The 22708-nt window shown below is 45.1% G+C and overlaps 1 protein-coding gene across 4 annotated transcripts in view; it reads left to right on the forward strand.

The window, feature by feature from the left end:
- TNC (tenascin C) overlaps positions 1-22708 on the forward strand; it is a 54755-nt gene that overhangs the window by 11455 nt on the left and 20592 nt on the right. The window contains exons 9-15 of one of the 4 annotated variants that reach the window (XM_087704652.1): positions 3922-4185; positions 9303-9575; positions 10811-11083; positions 14412-14588; positions 16623-16895; positions 18727-18999; positions 22329-22451. In XM_087704652.1, the coding sequence (XP_087560778.1) occupies positions 3922-4185; positions 9303-9575; positions 10811-11083; positions 14412-14588; positions 16623-16895; positions 18727-18999; positions 22329-22451 (1656 nt within the window). The remainder of the gene's footprint in view (positions 1-3921; positions 4186-9302; positions 9576-10810; positions 11084-14411; positions 14589-16622; positions 16896-18726; positions 19000-22328; positions 22452-22708) is intronic. The other 3 variants (XM_087704653.1, XM_087704654.1, XM_087704655.1) reach the window with 3 other exon arrangements.

A 22708-nucleotide genomic window follows, 5' to 3' on the forward strand; every position in this document is an offset into this window, starting at 1 on the left:
AGAGTATTTTTCTCCTCTCCACATATCCCATTTCCTTTTAGCACTGATGATATTACCTAGTTGGGTCATGAAACGTCTGCAAGTAACCCACCAAGTTCAGGGAGCACCAAGGACCCACAGTACTTTCCTCCTCTTCCTCCTCTTTGTCTTCTTCTTCCTCCTCCTCCTCCTCTTCTTCTTCCTCCTCCTTCCTGCAATCCCCATTATCTTCTAACATTGATGATATTACCTAGCTAGCTCATGAAACATCTGCAAGAAAACTACCAAGCTCAGAGGGCACCAAGGACCCACAGTCCTTCCCTCCTCCTCTTCTTCATCTTCCTCCTCCTCATCATCATCATCTTCCTCTTCCTCCCCCTCCCTGCAATCCCCATTCCTTTCTAGCATTGATGATATTATCTAGTTGGGTCATGAAACATCTGCAAGAAAACCATCAAGCTCAGAGAGCACCAAGGGCCCACAGTCCTTCCCTCCTCCTCTTTGTCATCTTCCTCCTCCTCCTCCTCCTCCTCCTCCTCCTCCTCCTCCTCCTCCTCCTCCTCATTTCCTCCCCCTCCCTGCAATCCCCATTCCTTTCTAGCATTGATGATATTACCTAGTTGGGTATGAAACAGCTGCAAGAAAACCACCAAGCTCAGAGAGCACCAAGGACTCACAGTCCTTCTCTCCTCCTCCTCTTCCTTCTCCTCTTCCTCTTTCACTTCCTCCTCCTCTTCTCAATCCCTGCTCCCTTCTAGCACTGATGATGTTACCTAGTTGGGCCATGAAACCACCAAGTTCCGAGAACACCTCATAGTTCAGCCCTGAGCTGCAAATATTCTTTTCTTTTGATAGTACGGCTTTCTTTTCCTTAGGAAAAGACATAAATTCTCAAAACCTGGACAAGAGACCCCTAAGCTTCAACTTCTCATCCTATCCCTTCAGTCCTATCATGAATAAGATGGAGAACATGTTCTCCAAACTTTCAGTTCAAGCGTAGCTCTTTATAATCTTCACCTGCTTAGAATGGGAAATATTGATGGCAGATACTCATCGGCAAACTCTTAAGCAAGAAAGGTAGCATGCCACGTGGAATTCTTTGAGGAAGGCTTGAAGATAATTAAATGCACATTTATCCTTTTACTCTGCTCTGCTTAACGTCTGTTCTCAAGGTTTGGCAGAAGGAGCAAAGATCATTTTGATCCACTGCTGTGTGGGCAAATAAATGAGGTTCCCAATGCTTTTCATTAAGGTTACTCAAACCCTCCTCCTCCTCCCTCCCCTTCTTTCCGCCTCCCCCTGTTGGAAGAAATGTCCTTCTGGGTTCGGCTCCAAGCGGGGAAAAAGACACTGGAGACATGGAGGCTGCTTGCAAAGGTGGTTTATTGGTGGACAGGATGACGTGGCTTGAGTCCTGAATAGAAAAGGTGATCAAATGCTTCAATGTTGGTGGAGAAGAGAAGGGAAGGGAGGAAGAGAAGCTGAGTCCCTGGTTTTATGCCCTCTCTGGCCTTTGATCTTGTATTCTGATTGGTTGTCAGACTCCCATGGGCCCATACAGGGGCAACTCTCTAGCCTGCGTTTTGAATCCAGGTTTGGTTGAGTTATCAGATGACATGTGGTGAGTTGGGTACAGGGCCAATATTATCATGTCTTAATCCCATCCCCCTGGAGCTGAAGGGGAGAACTCTTTATTATGTAAAGTGGACTAGCTCAGGCTTCAATGGCTCATTGATAAAGTGGGGATGGGCAGGAAGCTGCAGGCAGCTATTCTGTCTTTTAAAACAGGTTTCTTCTTTTTCACATCCAGAGAAATATTCTGCCTTTTCAATATTTCCTAGGATATTTCATTTTTTTCTGGGAGAGGGCTGGGTCATAAACCCCTTTGACATAATTCACAAAACTGGCCCAGAGGCTCCAACGAAGAGACTTTTCTGATTGGTCAAAAGATAATTACAGGGGGAGAAGAAACGCATTAGACAGCTCAAAAAAGTGAGCCAAACCAGAGAAATGAGTGGGAAGACAAAAAAGAAAGCCACAGGGATTTAGTAGAGTTGAGTTCCTGAGCCAGGGTTAAGCCTGAATGTGCAGTTTAGACTGACAGGAAAAAAAAGACTTAAATCAGCTCTCTCCCCCCCCCCACTTAATTTGGAGTGGGAAAGAGAAAAGAGACAACTCGGATTATGGACAGGAAATGCACATCTTCTTCCCACATAAGAGTCATTTGGATGCAGCTAAATGTCACCCGTCCACTTGTGGCTAACCATGGTGTGTCCGTAAGCCAGTTTTGAGCTCATGGACTTTCATTTCTTCACCACTGTCTCTTGCGTAAGAGAACATGTTCCATATGGGGCGTATAATGGAGGGAGGGGAATCCAAATCGCAGGATCTCGATGTGGGTTTCCTTGATGGATTTATTTTTCCTGGGCAGCCTGCGTAGTATGACAATTGTCTGCCATTGGCACTTCTGTAATGGTCTGGTTTGGCTCTGCAACCCAACCAGACAGACAGAGACTTCAGAGGAGAATCAGGACTGCAGGGGGAAAAAACCATGGATACCTAACCTGCCTTCCATTGAGTCAACAAGAGGTTCTGTGAAAATGTTTGCAAACCCTTCGCATCCTGTACCTAAATTGTTTCAACTCCTACCCTCGAAACGATGCTATTGGGCACTGCACACTAGAACAACTAGACACCAGGACAGTCAGAAGGTCACAAAAAAAAAAGATTGCAGGATCCCAAGACCGTTATAAATATGAATAGAGGATTAAAATTTTTGGAAAAGGATCAAAAATTGGCTGGAGGCAATAACGGGGGTTAAAATAGAATGGAAACCTGAAGTTTTTTTTATTAGGAATAATGTCTGCGAAACACAAAAAAAAAATCCAGTATTTAATACAACATATAATTACGGCGGCAAGGATTGCCTTTGCCCAGAAATGGAAAAAACAAATTAATTCCAAGCGAAGATGAAATAATAAGAAAGGTTATGGACTGTGCCGAAATGGACAAACTAACTAAAGAAATCCAGGAAAAGGAAGAATCAGAATTCTACCAGATATGGGATAAATGGTGTAGGTCAGTGTTTCTCAACCTTGGCAACTTGAAGATGACTGGACTTCAACTCCCAGAATTCCCCAGCCAGCATTCGCTGGCTGGGGAATTCTGGGAGTTGAAGTCCAGCCATCTTCAAGTTGCCAAGGTTGAGAAACACTGGTGTAGGTGGATGGAGGAAAGAAACAAGAATCAATGAAGGAATATAACAAAACTCAAAAAAAAAATAGTTATGAGTAAAATAAGAGGGTTAAGAATGGTGAAATCCAAATGAAATACAATAGAAGGGGAAATAATATAAGGTGAGTGGTATCGATTGGCAATTGCTATTATAAAGAACAGGAAGCTCTTGTTTGTATTGTATTGTGTAAATGTGGTATACATCTAAGTTTTGTGTGTGTGTATTTTACATGTTTGTTAATAAAAATCTTTAAAAAAAATAAAAAAAATATGAATAGGCATTTAGAGTTATTGACTTACCTCCTTGCAGCAAACAGCAAACAGCCTGATTAGCGCAAGAAAAAAAATATCTCCCTCTGCCTCCCAGCAATTTGCCTCCTTGCAACAAACAGCAACTTTCAGTTTCAGTTTCAGCCTGAGCCTCCCGATCACCAGCTGTTTCAGGCTGCAGGGATTGCTATCGGCTATTGCAGCCTCTGCAAGCCCCATTTTCCCCGTTTGCTGCAAGGAGGCAAATTGTTGGGAGGCAGAGGCCCAAGGGTGGGGGGACGGTGGGTTGGTGGGGCTACATTCAGTGTATAAGACGCACCCAAATTTTCACCCTCTTTTAGTGGGGGGAAAGGTGTGTCTTATACTCCGAAAAATATGGTATATATTCCATTTCAGGGACCTAATAATAGTCAAAAAATCCTTTCTTCTCATCCACAGATCTGGATAGTCCCAAGGACCTGGAGGTCGTAGATCCTACTGAAACTGCTTTTACTTTACGTTGGAAGAGACCCTTGGCCAAAATTGACCGCTACCGCCTTACTTACGTCACCCCACTGGGGAAGAAGAATGAAATTGAGATTCCAGCTGATAGCACATCCTACATCCTCCGCTCCCTAGATGCTGGGATGGAATACACCATCACCCTCGTGGCTGAAAAAGGCAGACTCAAGAGTAAGCCTTCAACCGTCACTGGTTCTACAGGTAGGTGAGATTCTTTCTCCTCACTTAAGTCCACTGGGAGATCTGTTGATCGTCCACTTTTCTCTGGCGCCACTGTGAAGAAGTTGGTCTCCTCTAAATGCATCGAGAAGTAGGGAGATGCCTTCTCTAGAGCCAAGGTGGCACAGTGGTTAAATGCAGCACTGCAGGCTACTGCTAGATCAGCAGTTCAGCGGTTCAAATCTCACCGGCTCAGGGTTGACTCAGCCTTCCATCCTTCCGAGGTGGGTAAAATGAGGACCCAGATTGTTGGGGGCAATATGCTGACTCTCTGTAAACCGCTTAGAGAGGCCTGAAAGGCCTATGAAGCGGTATATAAGTCTACTGCTATTGCTATATTGCTATTCTCTAGTCTTGTCTGTGGAGATCCTCAATCATGGTTGTCCCAAAGATAGACTTTTTTTTGGTGCTTCTCAAACCTTGTTCCTCACCTTTGACGTCCTCCAGATGGGTAAGCAGCTACCTTTCAAATTTCTCCTTGCAAAAAATTCCAGCAGTTGAAATCCCAAACATCTGGCTGGGTGAACCCTATTGAACAAGAGCTATTTTCTAAAGGATATTTCCGTTGTGGCTTCCTCCATGTCAACCTGTCAGAGTTTGTTTCAGGAATCAAATCCAGAAAGCACACACAGGTTAACTGATTCAGCCGGATTCATTAACTTCTGTTTATATATAATACAACACTTAAGTCACATATGCAATAGCAACAACAGGTTCTTCCAACGTGGTAGATACAAGCAAACACACAAGGCAGAGGAGAGAACAGTTTCCACTTTCAGTTCAGAGCACAAACTAGTATTTTGGCTTTTGCACAGACGCCAAAATAGAAAGAGTCTAGTAGACCAACATTTTTTTAATTTATTGAAAAGGCATAAGATTTGGGGAATTACACTTCATTTCATCAAATGCCTTCACCCTTGGTCACGTTCCACATCAGATTAACCGCTCCACACCTGGGATGGAATTCCCCCAAAGTTTGCAACACTCAATAAATCTTGTTAGTTTGAAAACTGGTTCCTAGTTTCCTTCCAAGAAAGCAGAGTCAACATACCATAAAAACTGGAGTGGGTTTTTTTGGGGGTGGGGGTGGGAAATATCCTGTATTTTGGGGAGAAAATCAACACCATTCTGAACTAATCGGGCAAGAGCCCATTGTCTGCGATATAAAATGTCAGACGCACCTGATTGTGGGTTTAATCGTCAAACGAATAGTGAAACCACGAACAAAGAGGAAAAATTGGTCTCAGTTGGAGGGGTTTTCAATAGTTGAAGGAGAAATAAGATCAAAGCTTTACTCTGTAGAGTTTATGAGCTGTGGGCTAATATGCACATCATTAGCATCTGGATGTTAATTTTTTTCCCCCTCTCATCTTGTGCCTTTATGTTATATATTTCAGCAAATTAGGTATGTGTCTGTGTAAACAGTGATCATTGGAACGGGTGAAAATTGCATTAAAACACGCACGCGCACACACACACACACACACACACACTCACACATTCACTTTGGCTTTCTGCAACCCCAAATTCAGTAATACAGGTAGTCCTCAACTTACGTTGCTAAGTGAGAAATCTGTTCAGTGAAAATCTTTGCCCCATTTTACGATATTCCTTTGCCACCTTTGTTGATTGAATCGCTGCAGATGTGAAATTAGTCACACGGTTGGGAAGTGAATCTGGCTCCCCAAAGGGTGTCACCTGACCACGAGACACTGCAATCGTCATAAATGTGAGTCAGTTGCCCAGGGTCCCGACCACGGGGATTCTGCAACAGGGTGAAAAATGTATGACTAACTTCCTTTTTTCAGTGGTGTTGTAATTTGGAATAGTCGGTTAATGAACTGTTGAAGTGCGGGACCATCCATACTGCTTTGTCCCCTTGAAAATTAACACACACACAAAACATCCAAATTAGTCCTAAATTTTCAATCCCGCCTTCCAGAATCAGAATCGGAATAGAGCTGGAAGGGACCTTGGAGGTCTTCTAGTCCAGCCCCCTGCTCAAGCAGGAGACCTTGTACCATTTCAGACAAGTGGCTGTCCAAATCTCTCCTTAAAAACCTCCAGTGATGGAGCACCCGCAACTTCTAGTGGCAAGCTGTTCCACTGGTTAATTGTCCCCACTCTTAGGAAATTTCTCCTTGGTTCCAGGTTGATTCTCTCCTTGATTAGTTTCCATCCAGTGTTTCTTCTCTGAGTCCTACAGAGCGTCAAGAAGGCAATGTCTCTTTTAATGATTTTCCCAGATCCAAATCCAAAGCAGTCTATTCCATTACAAAAGAAAAAAGAAAAAGAAAAACAGATGAAAGAAAGATTTGGATGCGTGCAGGAGGTTTATAGCCAAGGGAAAAGTTTGAAAGAGAAAACATACAAGCTTTTATAACCACACACCTAGAGAGCTGTCAGAGTGGGATACGTCTCCCTTATTTTCCATTGCCTTTTCACCCCAAACATGTCGTTTTTAGGGGAAGTAGATCCAGATTATTATTATTTTTAATGGGCACAAACTTTTTAAAAGCTTGCTTGGTTTCCAGATGGAAAAGCAGAAGAGAGATGTGTTGCAGATTGTTCTAATCTTTACAGAAGGATCTGTTTCTACACACACACAAACACACACACACACACACACACACACACAAAATTTGAAGGCCAACTTTAGAAGAACTTTCTGTTTTCTTTCCATGATCAAGCTAAACTTCAGGTCAATCTACTTTCTTCTCTACCCTTCTCTTCTTCTTCTCCTCCTCCTGCTTCTTCTTCTGCTTCTCCTCCTCCTCCTCCTCTTCTTCTTCTCCTCCTCCTCTTCCTCCTCCTCCTCCTCTTCCTCCTCCTCCTCCTGCTTCTTCTTCTGCTTCTTCTTCTGCTTCTTCTCCTCCTCCTCCTCTTCTTCTTCTCCTCCTCCTCTTCCTCCTCCTCCTGCTTCTTCTTCTGCTTCTTCTTCTGCTTCTCCTCTTCTTCTTCTCCTCCTCTTCCTCCTCCTCCTCCTCCTGCTTCTTCTTCTGCTTCTTCTGCTTCTTCTCCTCCTCCTCCTCTTCTTCTCCTCCTCCTCTTCTTCCTCCTCCTCCTCCTGCTTCTTCTGCTTCTCCTCCTCTTCCTCCTCCTTCTCTTTCTCCTCCTCCTCCTTCTCAAGGAACTGGCAAACAAGCAATTGGATTACATTGCTTATCATGTCAAATGGTTTCTTATAGAATAGAGTAGAGTAGAGTAGAATAGAATAGAATCACAGAGTTGGAAGGGACCTTTGAGGTCTTCTAATCCAACCCCCTGCTTAGGCAGGAAACCCTCCACCTCTTCTCCTCCTCCTCCTCTTCCTCCTCCTCTTCCCTCCTCTTTCTTCCTCCTCCATCTCTTCCCTCCTCCTCCTCCTCACTGTATGCCAGACAGCATATCCTGGGCCTCCTAGAGTAACCTGCTGCTCTCTCTCTATATTGTCCCAACATCTGGATTAAACCAAGAGGTGTTTGCTGATCTATCTGGCTCCTTTACATAAGACAGGAAGGGCCCATTCCTTCTTTAGACATAAGATAAAAACCATTTTCCTGGCTAGATCTGCACAGTCAGCGATTAAGCAGACGGGGAAAATGAAAAACATGCATGCTTCCGAGACAAATCCCCGGGGGTAACATGAATATTAGAGCATGTGTCCATCCGTTCTTGGCACAGCCTCATTATAACAATTCCATAACCTCTTGGAACGAGCAAAAGCCCTGCGTGGTTAAAACGGCTGCCCCACAGCAATGGGGAAAGTGCCCCCAAAGCCGAAGTCAGCTGGCAGGAATAGCTAACACCCTAGGAGATAGGCTCAAGATCTAGATGCATCTTGCCAGACTTGAACCCTGGGTCCTATCTAACAAAATGAAATTCAAGGAAGAAAAAAGCAAAGTCCTACACTTAGGCAAGAAAAATCAAAAGGACACATGTAGATTGGGTGAAACCAGGCTTAATAGCATGGACTGGGAGAGGGATCTTGGAGTCTTAGCGGACAACCAATTAAACATGAGCCAAGAGTGTGCAGCGACAGCCAAAAAAGCCAACACAATCCTTAGCTGCATTAACAGAGGGATCCAATCAAGATCAAGTAAGGTACTAACACCACTCTCTAAAGCCCTAGTAAGACCACACCTAGAGTACTGCATCCAGTTTTGGTCACTACACTATAAAAAAGATGTTGAAACTGTAGAAAAAGTACAGAGAAGAGCAACTAGGATGATTAAAGGAGTGGCGGTTCAAACATATGAAGAACAGTTCCAGGAACTGGGCATGGCTAGTCTAGGGAAGAGAAGGACCAGGGGAGACAGGATAGCAGCCTTCCAATATTTGAGGAGCTAGAGCTGGGGGTTGGACTAGATGGCCTACAAGGTCCCTTCAAACTCTGTTAAATTGAATCTATCTAAGATGATCAAAGGCCTGGAGACTAAAACATACTCTGAACGGTTGCAGGAACTGGGCATGGCTAATTTAGTGATGAGAAGGACCAGGGGAGACAGGATATCAGTCTTCCAATATTTTTGGGGCTGCCACAGAGAGGAAGGGGTTAAGCGATTTTCCAAAGCCCCTGAACACCAGAGAAGGAATAACAGATGGAAACTGACCAAGGAGAGATTCAACCTAGAAATAAGGAGGAATTTTCTGACAGTGAGAACAATCAACCCATGGGACAGAAGTTGCCTTCAGAAGTTGTGGGAGCTTCATCACTTGAGACTTTCAAGAAGAGACTGGACTGCCATTTGCCAGAAACGGTATAGGATCTCCTGCCTGAGCAAGGGGCTGGACTAGGTGACCTACAAGGTCCCTTCCAACTCTGTTAATCTATCTATCTAACCCCCAAACACCTTTTAAAAATGGACTTTGGCAGAAGCCAAGTCCTCCCGATGGCTTTATCAATGCCGTAACTGAATATCAGGTGTATGTTCGCCGTCTCATCCACGTTGCCAGGGAGTCGTGAGGAAACTTGATTCTCTCTCCGACGCGGCCTTGTCCTTCTGAAGAGGGACGGGGTTTATAAATAGGTAAACCAGTGACAAGCCGAAAGGGTCAATCGTTCGTGACTTATAACCGTAGAGTTGATCATCCCGTTGACTTCTTTGTCCTCCCTTTAGAAGATGAGCCTGAGCTGGGCAATTTATCAATTGGAAAAGTCTTCTGGGATGGATTCTACCTCACCTGGACAGCTGCTGATGGGGCCTATGAGAGTTTTGTCCTACAGGTGCGGGAGTCCAACCAACCAGAAGATACACGGACTCTCACCCTTCCGGGGACACAACGGTCGATAAATCTCTCCGGACTCTTGCCAAGCACTCTTTACACAATCACCATCTACGGGATAACTCAAGGCTACCAAACAAAACCCATTTTTGTTGAATCTACCACAGGTATCCTTTCTGCTCTCTTCTTCCGGTTCATGCTCCCGCCTTGCTCTCTTCATTTTTTTTTCCTTCTAGAAAAATCCACGTTCAATCCTGCACCAGAATTTCCTCTGCTCTAACAATCTTGGATTGACAACTGCAAGAGTATCCAGTCCTGGTGCATATAAATACACACACACACACACACACACACACACACACACACACACACACAAACAGATTTCCAACAATTTTAAAGTTGCATCTCATGGCAATTTTTTTGCATCTAGCCAAAGCTTGCTTGTGGGGCAAAGAAAAGATATTAACCAGGTTGGATACAAATCAGTGGTTCCTTCCTCCTTCCCAACTTACTTACTTACTTACTTACTTACTTACTTACTTACTTACTTACTTACTTACTTCCATGGGGTGCAATGGGTGGAATGCAGCATTGCAGGCTAAACTCTGCTCACTGCCAGGAGTTCGATTTTGACCAGCTCAAGGCTGACTCAGCCTTCCACCCTTCCGAGGTGGGTCAATTGAGGACCCAGATTGTTGGGGGGCAAGAGGCTGACTCTGTCAACCACTCAGGGAATGCCATAAAGCACTATGGAGTGCTATGAAGGTGGTCCCCGACTTACGACCAAGGGCTACCTGTATAAGTCTAAGTGCTATGGCTAGAGCTGAGGTGGCGCAGTGGTTAAATGCAGCACTGCAGGCTACTTCAGCTGACTGCAGTTCTGCAGTTCGGCTGTTCAAATCTCACCGGCTCAAGGTTGACTCAGCCTTCCATCCTTCCGAGGTGGGTAAAATGGGGACCCGGATTGTTGGGGGCAATATGCTGACTCTGTAAACCGCTTAAAGAGGGCTGAAAGCCCTATGAAGCGGTATATAAGTCTAACTGCTATTGCTATTGCTATTCTGCTCGAAAGCCGATCTATGCTTGCATTTCTCTCTTGGACACCCCTTCAAGACACAAGCTGCCGCACACACACACACACACCCTTCCTTAACCTTGGAACGATCCAACTTTTCTTCCTTTCCAAGCCCAAGAAAGGAGATGTGCTACTTCAGCCCTTTTTCCTTCCTAACATGCATTTAAGCTTGGCATGGTCAGCTTGGGGTCTTGTTGGCTTTGAGGCTTGCTTGAGGTCCTCTTCCACCACGCGAACAAGGGACGTCGGCATTAAACAAACCTTCTTACAGGTATCAAGTGCTTCTTTTTAAAAAAAATCACCCCAAATGTTGTTTATTTTCCCCAGGGATGAAACCCGAAGTTGGAAACCTGACCATTTGGGGTGTGACCCCAGAAAGCTTCAACCTGTCCTGGACAACCGCCAAAGGCCACTTTGAGCTCTTTACCCTTGAAATCATTGATTCTAACAGGTTGCTGGAACCCATGGAGTACAACATTTCGGGCAGCTTAAGGACTGCCCATATCTCAGGGCTTCCCCCTCAAACCAGTTTCAAGATCTACCTCTACGGAGTCACTGGTGGCCTCCGCACTCAGGCAATAAGCACAACCGTTGTAACAGGTACATTACGATCCTCCATAATTCACCGTCCGTTTCTTAATTTTCGACCTTCTTTTGCAGCCTGGCCACTCCAGCGTCCCATCTTCTCCTTGACCTAGCCCAGGGAGCAGCAACCTGTGGCTCCGGAGCCGCATGTGGCTCTTTCATCCCTCTGCTGCAGCTCCCTGTCGTCGCTCAGCTCCGCGGTTGATAGGGCTTTCGGTTAGGACAGGTAGAGGAAAAAGGATGCCGTGCTAGGAGGAGACTCTATGGTGGGGGAACTAGGCTTCCAGTCAGCTGAGGAAAAAGGATGCCACACTAGGAGGAGACTCTATGGTGGGGGAATTGGACTTCTGGTCGGCTCCACAATTGATAGGGCTTTCAGTTAGGACAGGTGGAGGAAAAAGGACGCCGCGCTAGGAAGAGACTCTATGGTGGGGGAACCAGACTACCGGACTTCCAGTCAACAGAGGAAAAAGGACACTGCGCTAGGAGGAGACTCTATGGTGGGGAAAACGGACCTCCAGTCAGCTCCAGAATTGAACAGGAGGCATTTGGTTAGGACCTTTGTGGCTCTTTGAATGTTTAAGACCCCTGACCTAGCCCCTTGGTTTCTGATCTAGATCTTCTCGCAATGGCTCCTGGTGTGGATTTTCATGCAACTTGGGAAAAAAGTAACTTTTTTGGGGGGGGTTTCCAGCTTAAGCTTTGAAAAAATGAGAAAACATAAATTTGGGGGCCCTATTGGCAATCACAACAGATGCGTCTGTGAATTGTATGATCCCATAAAATCCAGTGAGCCTCCAGAAAGTCTATTCTTAGTTGCAATTAGATGAGTCTGCAAGTTACCCACTAAGAGTTGGGTTTGTACAGGGATGGTCCGTGTGGGTGCTGGATTATCTCATTTTTAGCTAAGTGGAGGGGCTCACATAATAAAATATTACCCTCCACCCAAAATGGACATCTGGCAGCAGATTCGGTGGGGAGGTTGTGGAGGAACCTGAGCCAGTCCTGGAGTCTGGGGAAGGCTCCGATGAGGGCTCTGTGTCAGAGGCAGAGAGGGGGCCAGGGTCGTCTGACAGTTATCAGCTGCCTTTAGAGTCAGACATCAGTGAGGCAGAGGAACAGCTGGAGCCTGTTCCCAGTGTGCGCATGCGCAGAGTTGCCAGATGAAGGGAAGAACTAAAGAACAGGGGTCGACTTGAGAGTAAGGTGGAGGATGAATGGCCCCTCCCAGAGGAAATAAAAGAGGAGCAAAAGGGGAGTGGAGTTTGTAGGAGACCATTAGTTCACTTCATTTGTTCGTGACTCTCCAAGACTCCTTGCCAAGTTTTGCAGATATCAACCTGGAAGCTCTCCAACCCAGATAAGATCTTTGACCATAAATCTTCCCTCGAAAGACTTTGCTGGATGTGAATGAGCAGAATTCACAGTCAATTAATAAAAGGGGTTTTTGTCGGGACCGGGAGTTTGCTTCAGGCTCTTGGGATATAAATTTATAGTTATTTTTCCCCAGGAACTCAAAGCTCCCCTGTTCCCCTCCTCCTCCTCCTCCCCACCCCTGTAAAGACATTTCCAAGTTGGGATGGAGAGAGAGAACAATTGGCCTAACTTTCCTCAGAGGAGATTCCATGGCTGAGGAAACTTCAAATATAGACAGTAATATAACATCAGTGGAAGTTTCTGGTTTCTCAGCTTCACACTCTCCTGAAGCCCTGTGCAGAGTTGCTACTACTAGTATAAAACCCGGTGCAATTATGACGTTCAATCTCATGGCCAGGTTGATGGGCCAACTCAGCTTGACAATTCCAACTTTGTGTGTCATTACCCCCACTTGCTTTTTCTGCAATTCCTTTTCCATCTCATCTACTTCCTCTTTTTACTTGAGGAATCTAAAAAAAAATCTAGGGACCTGAGTGAGCTTACCAGGCCAAACAGCACAACCACAGTGCTTGCGTCCTCACAATTAAGGCCGTTGAATGATGGAACTTTTCTTCTTCTGTTGTGGATGCTCTCATTTCAATCAGCGTTCCTTTACGCCTCCGTTTCCTTTTTCTAGATACATATATCTAGAAGGATTATGTGCAGCATAATGCCTAGGGCAATATATGTATCAGTGTTCGTTCTACGTGGCACCTCTGTGGAACGTGCTTGGGATTGATCCCAACATCCATTGTCGTACATCAACTGTCTCTTGATTTTCTTGCTGGTTGCTCATCTTGCTTCTCCACCTCGTGACGCCTGGCTCTCCCCAAGATCTTGACTTCCTAGGAAATGGTTCTTTGCATGTGATGCCCTTTGCACTCTGTGTACGAACCAAAAGACCTGCTACAGGGGGCAGAAGGCCCCTGTGTTTTCCATATTGCAACCTACGTATCCGGCAAAAACTTGCATGCCTTCTCGGTCCGAGCGTATATTTGGATACCAGGATATCCAGAACAGACAAAACAAAATCTCCCTCTTCCTTAAGGCTTCCTCGTAAACCATCAAGTGGGATTTTGATGCAGATTCTGGGAGATTCCAGACAATTTTGCGGTCGTTGTTATCTCTGGGAGATTATCTTAAATCCGATTGCATGCCAGAATCTTGGAGGACTAAGGATTATGCCTGATCTGAATGCAAACGCATGCTTTTCAACAAAGCCATAAAGGGTATGAATTCCGAGAAAGCAACCTTCGAACCGCATGTCCGCCTGATGGGAACATGTCTTCTATCTGTGTGTTCTTTCCCTTTTAAGGAACCTGGCCATCTTGCTTCCATGGATCTTGAGCGTTACAGCAGGAAACCTTCCCCTGCTGGCTTTTGCTGGTCCCTTTCTGACAATCTGAACATCTTGCATGTCTCCTTAATTGAGGACACGCCAGCACTCTTCACCCAGAAGGGTTCACACATGCATCTTCTCATAGTACAGAACGTTCCTTCCCCTTGTCTCCTTTCCCCCTGACCTTGGAGAGGAAAAGGTCTCTCTCCATAGGTCAACCAAACCTCTGAAGGTCAGAATCATGTTGATATTGTGGCATAGTGGACCACGAAACCAGAGTAACAGAACAACAGAGTTGGAAGGGACCTAGAGGGCCTTCTAGTCCAAGCAGGAGATCCTAGACCATTTCAGACAAATCCCTTCTTAAAAGCCTCAATGTTGGACCACCCACAACTTCTGAAGGCGTTCTGCTGGTTGATTGTCCTTGGCATGGCCAATGTTCTCCTAAGCACTCCAGTTGACTCCTAAAGCCCAACAGCAGATCCAAGAACGGCCTGTTGCAGTTCTGTAGGACACTTCCTTCATCGGCTTGTCAGCCGGATCTCCACCCATAATGGTTGTCTCTTTTTCACCCACTTCTCTCTTCAGAAATCAAGCTACAGTTGGGCACATTCACAGGCACAAATGCTCGCTTGAGCGAGTTCTTCTGGACTACAAGAGAGGAAGCTTTCGCACACTTGACAGTCAATGTTAGAGGGCTCCGGCGATCTCAGGAGCCTCTGGAGTTGGCAATCTCAGAAGAGGTTCATGACACCTTCATCTCAGGCATGGTAGACTCTTTGGATTATAAGGTTCAAATTTAGGGCACAACCACAGCTTGGGGCCCATCAGGATCCCCTCCTCTCTATGATACTGATAGGTATCCTTGCAAAAAAAAAAGCATGGTTGGCTTTGTTTCGATTTGTTTCCCATTAGGCATTAACAATTCCAGCACATTTGAGAGCCCTGAGATTCATTCATCTAACAGGGACTCAGGTGGTGGCTCAGTGGCTAAGATGCTGAGCTTGTCGATCAAAAAGGTCGGAAGTTTGGCGGTTCGAATCCCTAGCGCCACGTAGCGGAGTGAGCTCCCATGACTTGTCCCAGCTTCTGCCAACCTAGCTGTTCGAAAGCATGTAAACAATGCAAGTAGAAAAATAGGAACCACCTTTGGTGGGAAGGGAACAGCGTTCGGTGCGCCTTCGGTGTTGAGTCATGTCAGCCACATGACCACGGAGACGTCTTCGGACAGCGCTGGCTCTTCTGCTTTGAAATGGAGATGAGCACCGCCCCTAGAGTCGGTAACGATTAGCACATAGGAGAACCTTTAACTTTAAGACTCATCTGTTGAGATTAATGATAGAATATTTTTTCATCATTTAATGACTCTGTAATCCCTTGCGGGGTGGAGTCTGGGCAACTGGATGGAGCTGAAGGTTTACTGGCCCGATGCCCTTCCCTGAAGCCGATGCGGAGTTTTGTTCATCAGATACATTTTCATTGTGCCCTGAGAGAGAAATATCAGCCTCTACCTAGGATTGAAGTCACAGCCTCCTGATTGTGAGCTCCACTTCTAGGCCACCACACCACTCTTGTGGTCCTATCAGAAATAATATAAAAATATTTGTAGCTTGGACGGTAGATGTTGGTGATGGCTGGTTCTCTGAGTTTGTTGTTTAGCTTCCGGACATTTCATCACTGGGATAGGTGACGTCAAAACAAAACACTTCAACCGAAGTCCCACTGAGGACGTCACTCAACCTGGTGATGAAACGTTTGTTGTAGCCTGCTGGCATCCAGTGGAGCTGGCAGCAGAGTCGGACAGTGAGGAGGTTGGGGAGGAACATGGGCCAGTCCTGGGGGCTGAGGAAAGCTCAGACGAGGGCTCTGCTTTGGAGGCAGAGAGGGGAGTTGGCCAGCAGTGAGGCAGAAGAAGAGTTGAAGCCTGTTCCCAGTGTGCGCATGTGCAGAGCTGCCAGAAGACAAGAACAATTAAGAAAGCAGGGTCGGCTTACGAGTAAAGCCACACCTTGGAGATGAATGGCCCTTGCATAGGAAACAAAAGAGGATCAAATGGGAAGGAGGCTTTTGCAGGAAACAATTCATTCCTTCAGTTGTTTCAAGAGTGGAAAGTTCTATTTGTGATTCTAAGAGACTCTGTGCCAAGTTTTGCCTTGCCATGTGTTTGGAAACTAGTTATCTGGCAGTTCTCCAAGCGAGATAAGGTTCGTGTTGATAAATATTCCTTGTCGACTGCGAATGAAAGGGATTCACAGTCGTGTAAATAAAAGGGGGACCAAGACTCTGCTTCTTGCTTGTTAAGGAAGCCTGGGGCAGAACAAGATTCAGAAACTAAACAACAAACTCACAGAACAAGCTACCACGACCATTAATGATCCTGGAATTTCATGGCAGCCCTTATGATATATGCTTACTCCGGCTACCAAATGTACTCATTTTGGAATTTGCTCAATCTATTCCATAATTATAACATCCTCATCTGGGTTAACACAATGTGCTCCCCAAACCCAGCCAAAAATAACACAAACCGAACTCTTGTGTACAGCCGCCACACCAGGCTCCTTCTAATTACAGCCAGTGAGCTCAACGGAGATCTTGCTGGTTCCCACACTTGGCAACCCACAAATATAACAAGGGACATGCACAACCCAAAGCGAATCCCACGGCCTGGGCATTGCATGCCATTACTTTTAATTGACCCCTTCTTTTGGTGGTGGTGGGGAGACCTGAGGTTTGTATCCCATGGCCCCCACAACTCGGTCTAACTCAGTCCTTCTTATCCCTTCTCCCCTTTCACAGAAGTGTTGCCCTCACTGGAAAACCTCACGGTTTCCGGGATTAATCCGTACGGGTTTACGGTATCCTGGATGGCATCAGAGGATGCTTTTGAAAGCTTTCTGGTCATCGTGGTGGACTCTGGCAAACTGCTAGATCCTCAAGAATTCCTCCTCCCTGGAAGCCAGCGCCAATTAACCCTTAGAGGTCTCATAACAGGCATTGGGTACGAAGTCCTTCTTTATGGCTTGGTCCATGGCCGTCAAACAAGACCCTTAAACATTGTTGCCTTAACAGGTATTTTTTTATTTTTAAATCATGAAACTGGAATGCTCGTCTCTTCTCACCATTGTCTTCCTCCTCTGGAAGGTCTTTTGTCTCTTCTCCATTCACCATGGAACCATGCCTTCCCTTACTGACCCTTTCACTAATATGCCCTCCTTTGTCACCTCTTTCTCTGTTTCCTTCCTGTCTCGCAATGGACCAACATCTTAAAAAGCAACGGAAGGTGGAGATGTGTCAAATCATTCATAGAACACCGAATAGTAGAGTTGGAAGGGACTTTGGAGGTCTTCTAGTCCAACCCTTTGCTTAAGCAGGCGATCCCATTCCATTTCAGATAAACAATTGTCCATGTCTCTTGAAAGACTCCAGTGATGGAGCACCCATAACATCTGAAGGAAATTTGTTTCGTTGTTCCTTTGTCATCCTAGCCAAAGTCATATTTTATCAGTCCTTGGGTTTAATATCTCAACTCCGTCTTTGAAAAAGCAATGTCTATAAAAGAAGGTCAGGAAAACGATATAATCCAGAACGATCAAACTGTGGTTTAGGTTAGCTGCTAAACTTCTATACCATTGTATTAGCTAGCTGGCTAAACTTGGGGAACCACTTCCAAAATTCAGTAGTCCATCTTCTAAAACCAGCTTGGGATCTATCATCGTGTCCTCTTCATTGTTTCCAATATAAAGGCAAGCTCGCTATCATCTAAAGTTGAACATCATCATACACGTTAACTTGTGTGTTGCAGAAGGTGACAGCTCTTTACTGACCTGGTTTGAAAGAAGAATTTACTTTTGGACAGCTTCATCATCCCATCTCAGCTTCGTCTAGTTTAGTGTTGACCTCTCTGATCTTCAGCAGTTCTTCTATCACGAAGCAAGCAACTTAAAGACTTAGTGTGGAATCTTGGATTTTCCGTCACTGAGCCTCAATCCTACAGTGTATTCTGACTATCTTCCTCAAAGTTAAACCCCCTACATGAGCTCTCCTACTCACCATCCACTCATTCCTGATGGAGCTTCATAGGATCAGGTGGAGCCTAGCTGAGGACATGTAGAAGAATTCACTGCTTCCTTAAGCACAAGCTTCAAACTCTCCACACACTTTTAGAAATGATTAGTACAGATAGTCTTTGACTTACACCGTTCATTGAGTGGCCATTGGAAGTTACAACAGCACTGAAAAAGGACTTGGAAGGGACCTTGGAGGTCATGTAGTCCAACACCCTGCTCAAGCAGGAGACCCTATGCCATTTCAGACACAGAGTTTCCCAGTCTCTTCTTAAAAGCCTCCAATAATGGAGCACTCACAAACTCTGAAGGCAACTTCTGTTCCGCTGTTTAATTGTTCTCCCTGTTAGGAAAGTTCTCCTTGGTTCTAGGTTGCTTCTCTCCTGGATTAGTTTCCACCCATTGTCCTGCCTTTAGGTGCTTCGGAAAATAGCTTGAACCTCTCGTCTTCCTAGGAGCCCCTCAAATATCGGCTGTCATGTCTCCCCCTCGGGAATGAATGAACATCACTCTTACTACTACCAGCATGTTTCATTTTGCATGGTAGGGGAAAGTGTGGGTTTTACACCTTGGTGCAAGTTTGAATCCCGGGAAGCTCGGCCATGTGGCCTTCATCTTTTGGTTGGGAATGTATCTTTCTATATTAATCACTGAATGCCTTTTCCTCCCCACTTTTCAAATAGCGGAGTGCTTCTTTTTCCAACCCTCCGGATTTGTGGTCGGAATGCTCACCTCCTAAGCTAACCCGGACTAGATTCTCTATTGGATATTTTTCTTACTTTTCCTCTCTTTTTCCCCTCTGAAAAGGACATTAAAACCCTCCTTTGCCATTGCAGAAGCTGAACCCGAAGTAGATCACCTGTTGGTCTCGGACTCTACCCCCGATGGTTTCCGTCTGTCTTGGACAGCGGACGAAGGAGCCTTTGACAGTTTTGTCCTTAAAATCAGGGATTCCAACAGACTTTTAGATCCTCTGGAGTTCATTGTACCAGGTCATCAACGCACTCAGGACATCCAAGGGCTGAAAGAAGGGACCGAATATTATGTAGATCTCTATGGAGTGATCAGCGGACAGCGTTCCCAGCCCGTAAATGCGATTGCTATGACAGGTACCTCGGTCTGCCTCTGGCTTGTCGGAGAACACAACCACACTGTTTGGCCACATGCATGCCTCTATACATATTTGTGTGTGTGTGTGTCTATTACATTTACAGGTAGTTCTCGACTTACCACAGTTCATTTAGTGACCTGTTCTGACTCCCCTCGTTCCACACCAAAGTACACTCCGAGCCAAAGATGAGTTACGGCATTTAATTAACAGACAGACAGGTCCTTGGCGGCAAACCGGCACAGACAAGCTTGGGCAGCAATAAACACAGATAAGGCTTGGCAGCAATCCAGCCTGCCAAGCTTCTAACAATGTTATCCGACATTCGATCCTGTGTTGACGTCTGCAAGAGGGGCGTGTGCACAAGTAGTCTTTTTATAGTCTGGAGAGGAGCCTAATGACCACCAGCTGAGTGCAATTACCTCCTGTAACTGCGCAACTGTTCCTGACGCCTATTAGCTCTTCGATGGCGTGCATCCAGGAACAACTCACGACAGGCATTTGGCTCACTCTCCCTTGTCTCCTCCTCACTGGTCCAAGGCTCAGATGCCTCCTGGTGGCCAACCAGCCTCTCTGCGCCCTGCTTGGAGTCGGAACCCTGTCCAGGGTCCTCCACATCCTCCAGAACCAACTCATGGGGCCCCTCGCTGTTGGAGTCTGGTAGCAGCTCTAACGCTCCTGCTGGGCCACAACAGTGACTGTTCAAAAGTTGAACAGCATTGAAAAATGTGATTTATGATCATTTCCCCCCCATATTTATGATGGCTGCAGTTCCTGGGGGTCATATGAAAAACCTCTGTGACCTTCTGACATGCAAAGTCCAATAAGAAGCCAGGTTCAAATAACAAGTGTTACTAATTTAACAACTGCAGTGATTTGCTTAACAACTGTGGCAAGAAAGGTCATCAAATGGGGCAAAACTCGCAACAAATAACTCATTTAGCAACAGAAAATTTGTGGTCGATTGTGGTCGTAAGTTGAGGGCTACCTGTATTTTTCCGAGTGATAATGTTGAGCACAATCCTCAGATAATCTCTCAATGCAGACCAGTTCAGAATTCTATTTGTATGTAGCATCACAGAGCAAACAAATATGCTTTGCTGCTCAACTGCTCTACTCTCACCATGTGCTTTACTGCTCAATTAACTGTAACAGGAAAAGGGAAACTCTACTGAGAACAAAAGAGCATAGAGGATATATCATAGAGCCAAACTTGTAAACGCTGCCATCTACTGGCTGAATACTACTGCAGTTGTTGCATAAAAATACATTCCAACAATGAATTCCAAGGCCCCTTATATACATAGAATTGTGGGATGTTCATTTTTAGTTATTTTAACTCTGAAATTTAGGTACTATCCATCTAACTCTCAGTTATCTAGATTCTCCCTTTTTTTGTAGGAGAATATTGTGCTACTTTCCAATCCAGAAAATCTACTTTTTGTATCCGTCTGCTCCAACTTTCACTTAATCTGTGCTATGCTTTAAGTAGCCAAGAATGCTGTTGGCCAACCTCCCAATCTTTTCAACAAGAACTTGTGGGTTGGAGACTCTGTTGTATTGTGCTCACAGTGACAAATAATACGAGCTTTCTTGTAGGCTTTCTCTTTCTAGGGTGCCTTTATTTCTCCTTTTCTTCCTCTTGATGTCTCCTGACCGGACTAACCCTTCTTAATCGACTATATTTCAAAGGTTTTCTAATATGCTTTTCTTTTCTTTCTTCCTGTACTAAACAAAATGGGCATCAAATGTGATCCTTGTCTAGGCTAAGTGGCATACATAGAAGCGATCACCAGTTTAGGAAAACCCGTGGAATAATTTTGTGGAAATTCCCCCCACCCATCCAACCCAAAGAGTATGTTTATTGTTATTTAAATCAGGAGACTCGGAAAGCTTATTTCCCGTAGGGGTAAAGGTAAACGTTCCCCTTGCACATATGTGCTAGTCATTCCTGACTCTAGGGGCCGGTGCTCATCTCCGTTTCAAAGCCGAAGAGCCAGCACTGTCCGAAGACGTCTCTGTGGTCATGTGGCCGGCATGACTCAACACCAAAGGCGCACGGAATGCTGTTCCCTTCCCACCAAAGGTGGCTCCTATTTTTCTACTTGCATTTTTTTTTACCTGCTTTCGAACAGCTAGGTTGGCAGAAGCTGGGATAAATCACGGGAGCTCACTCTGTTACGCGGCGCTAAGGATTCGAACCGCCGAACTGCCAACCTTTCTGATCGACAAGCTCAGCGTCTTCACCACTGAGGGACGTTACACATTTTATATCTGTAGGGGTGGGTAATGGTCATTTTAGAGATGGAATCTGGAAAGATTGAGATTTTTGTGCACATCCAACTTGTGCTCTAGAATTATAAACTATGAACAAACAAGCTAACAGTAAACAGCCTACCTAACCACTCATTAACCTGGATGTAGATCTTTCAACCTTATTTCTTCCTGGCAATTTTTTTAAAGTAATCAAGACACTACCATTTGAAATGCAAATATCCCAAATCAAGGATTTTATTTGTCTGTCTGTCTCTGTCTGTCTGTCTCTGTCTCTGTCTCTCTGTCTCTGTCTCTCTCTGTCTCTCTCTCTCTCTTTCATTTTGGGGGCCATTGAAAGAAAACCTTAATTTGCATTTGGAGGCAGACAAATTAGGAAAGAGGGCAGAAGAAATCTAAGAACATTCAAGCAACATATTTTTTTTTAAAAAAAATTCCCGCATCTTTAAATAGCAATAGCAATAGCAATAGCAGTAGACTTATATACCGCTTCATAGGCCTTTCAGGCCTCTCTAAGCGGTTTACAGAGAGTCAGCATATTGCCCCCAACAATCTGGGTCCTCATTTTACCCACCTCGGAACGATGGAAGGCTGAGTCAACCCTGAGCCGGTGAGATTTGAACCGCTGACCTGCTGATCTAGCAGTAGCCTGCAGTGCTGCATTGTACAAATGTGCAAATGTACAGCTACGATGTTTTAAGCTGCCTCTATAACTCGGGGATGACATATAATGCTCAGAATCGAGATGATTCGTTGTCCGAAATAAAGATTATTTGTTTTTCTGCTGTGTTTATTCAGCTCTGGGAATTTCCCCCTCCCCTGCCAAAAAGTTTACTATTAAAAGTCAAAGCTGAGCTGTCAAGAGACTTTGTTTGCAAACAAAGACTTTTCTTTTATGGAGCTTTGCGTTCTAGTCATAACACTGGATTTAACACAATCTTCACTCTTAGCTCCTGCTCCCAAGAGCCTCTGTGAGTTTGTTTTCCCCAGCTTACCAAACTACTTGAAATGTGTGTTAACTCCTTGGTCTTCGTTTCTGTCACTCTCTGTATACAGCAGTGGGATCCCCGAAGGAAATATCTTTCTCAGAAATAACGGAAAGCTCAGCTGTGGTTAGTTGGAAGCCTCCCTTGACAAGAGTTGACAGCTTCCGAATTTCCTATGGTCCAGAACCTGGAGGTAAGAAATAAAGCTGGCTGACTACCTTGGCTAATCCTATGTTCTGCTTTGAAGTGTAAGCTTCCAGCAGTTTCCCCGAAATTGCCACTGAAATTCCCAAGAGAGTGAGAATCAAGACGAGGCTTGCAAAAAATATCAGCTTTTGTTTATGGCCATCGCAAAAGCTGGGTGACAAAACTATATCCAAAACATGCAAACAAATGCATGTATGGGATAGCCACACCAGTGGTGGGTTTCAAAAATTTTTGGAACCTCTT

This window comes from Thamnophis sirtalis, unplaced genomic scaffold (assembly GCF_051295495.1).
Source record: "Thamnophis sirtalis isolate CommonGarterSnake01/CBP01778 unplaced genomic scaffold, rThaSir2_p1.2 scaffold_2, whole genome shotgun sequence".
Classification (NCBI taxonomy): Eukaryota; Metazoa; Chordata; class Lepidosauria; order Squamata; family Natricidae; genus Thamnophis; species Thamnophis sirtalis.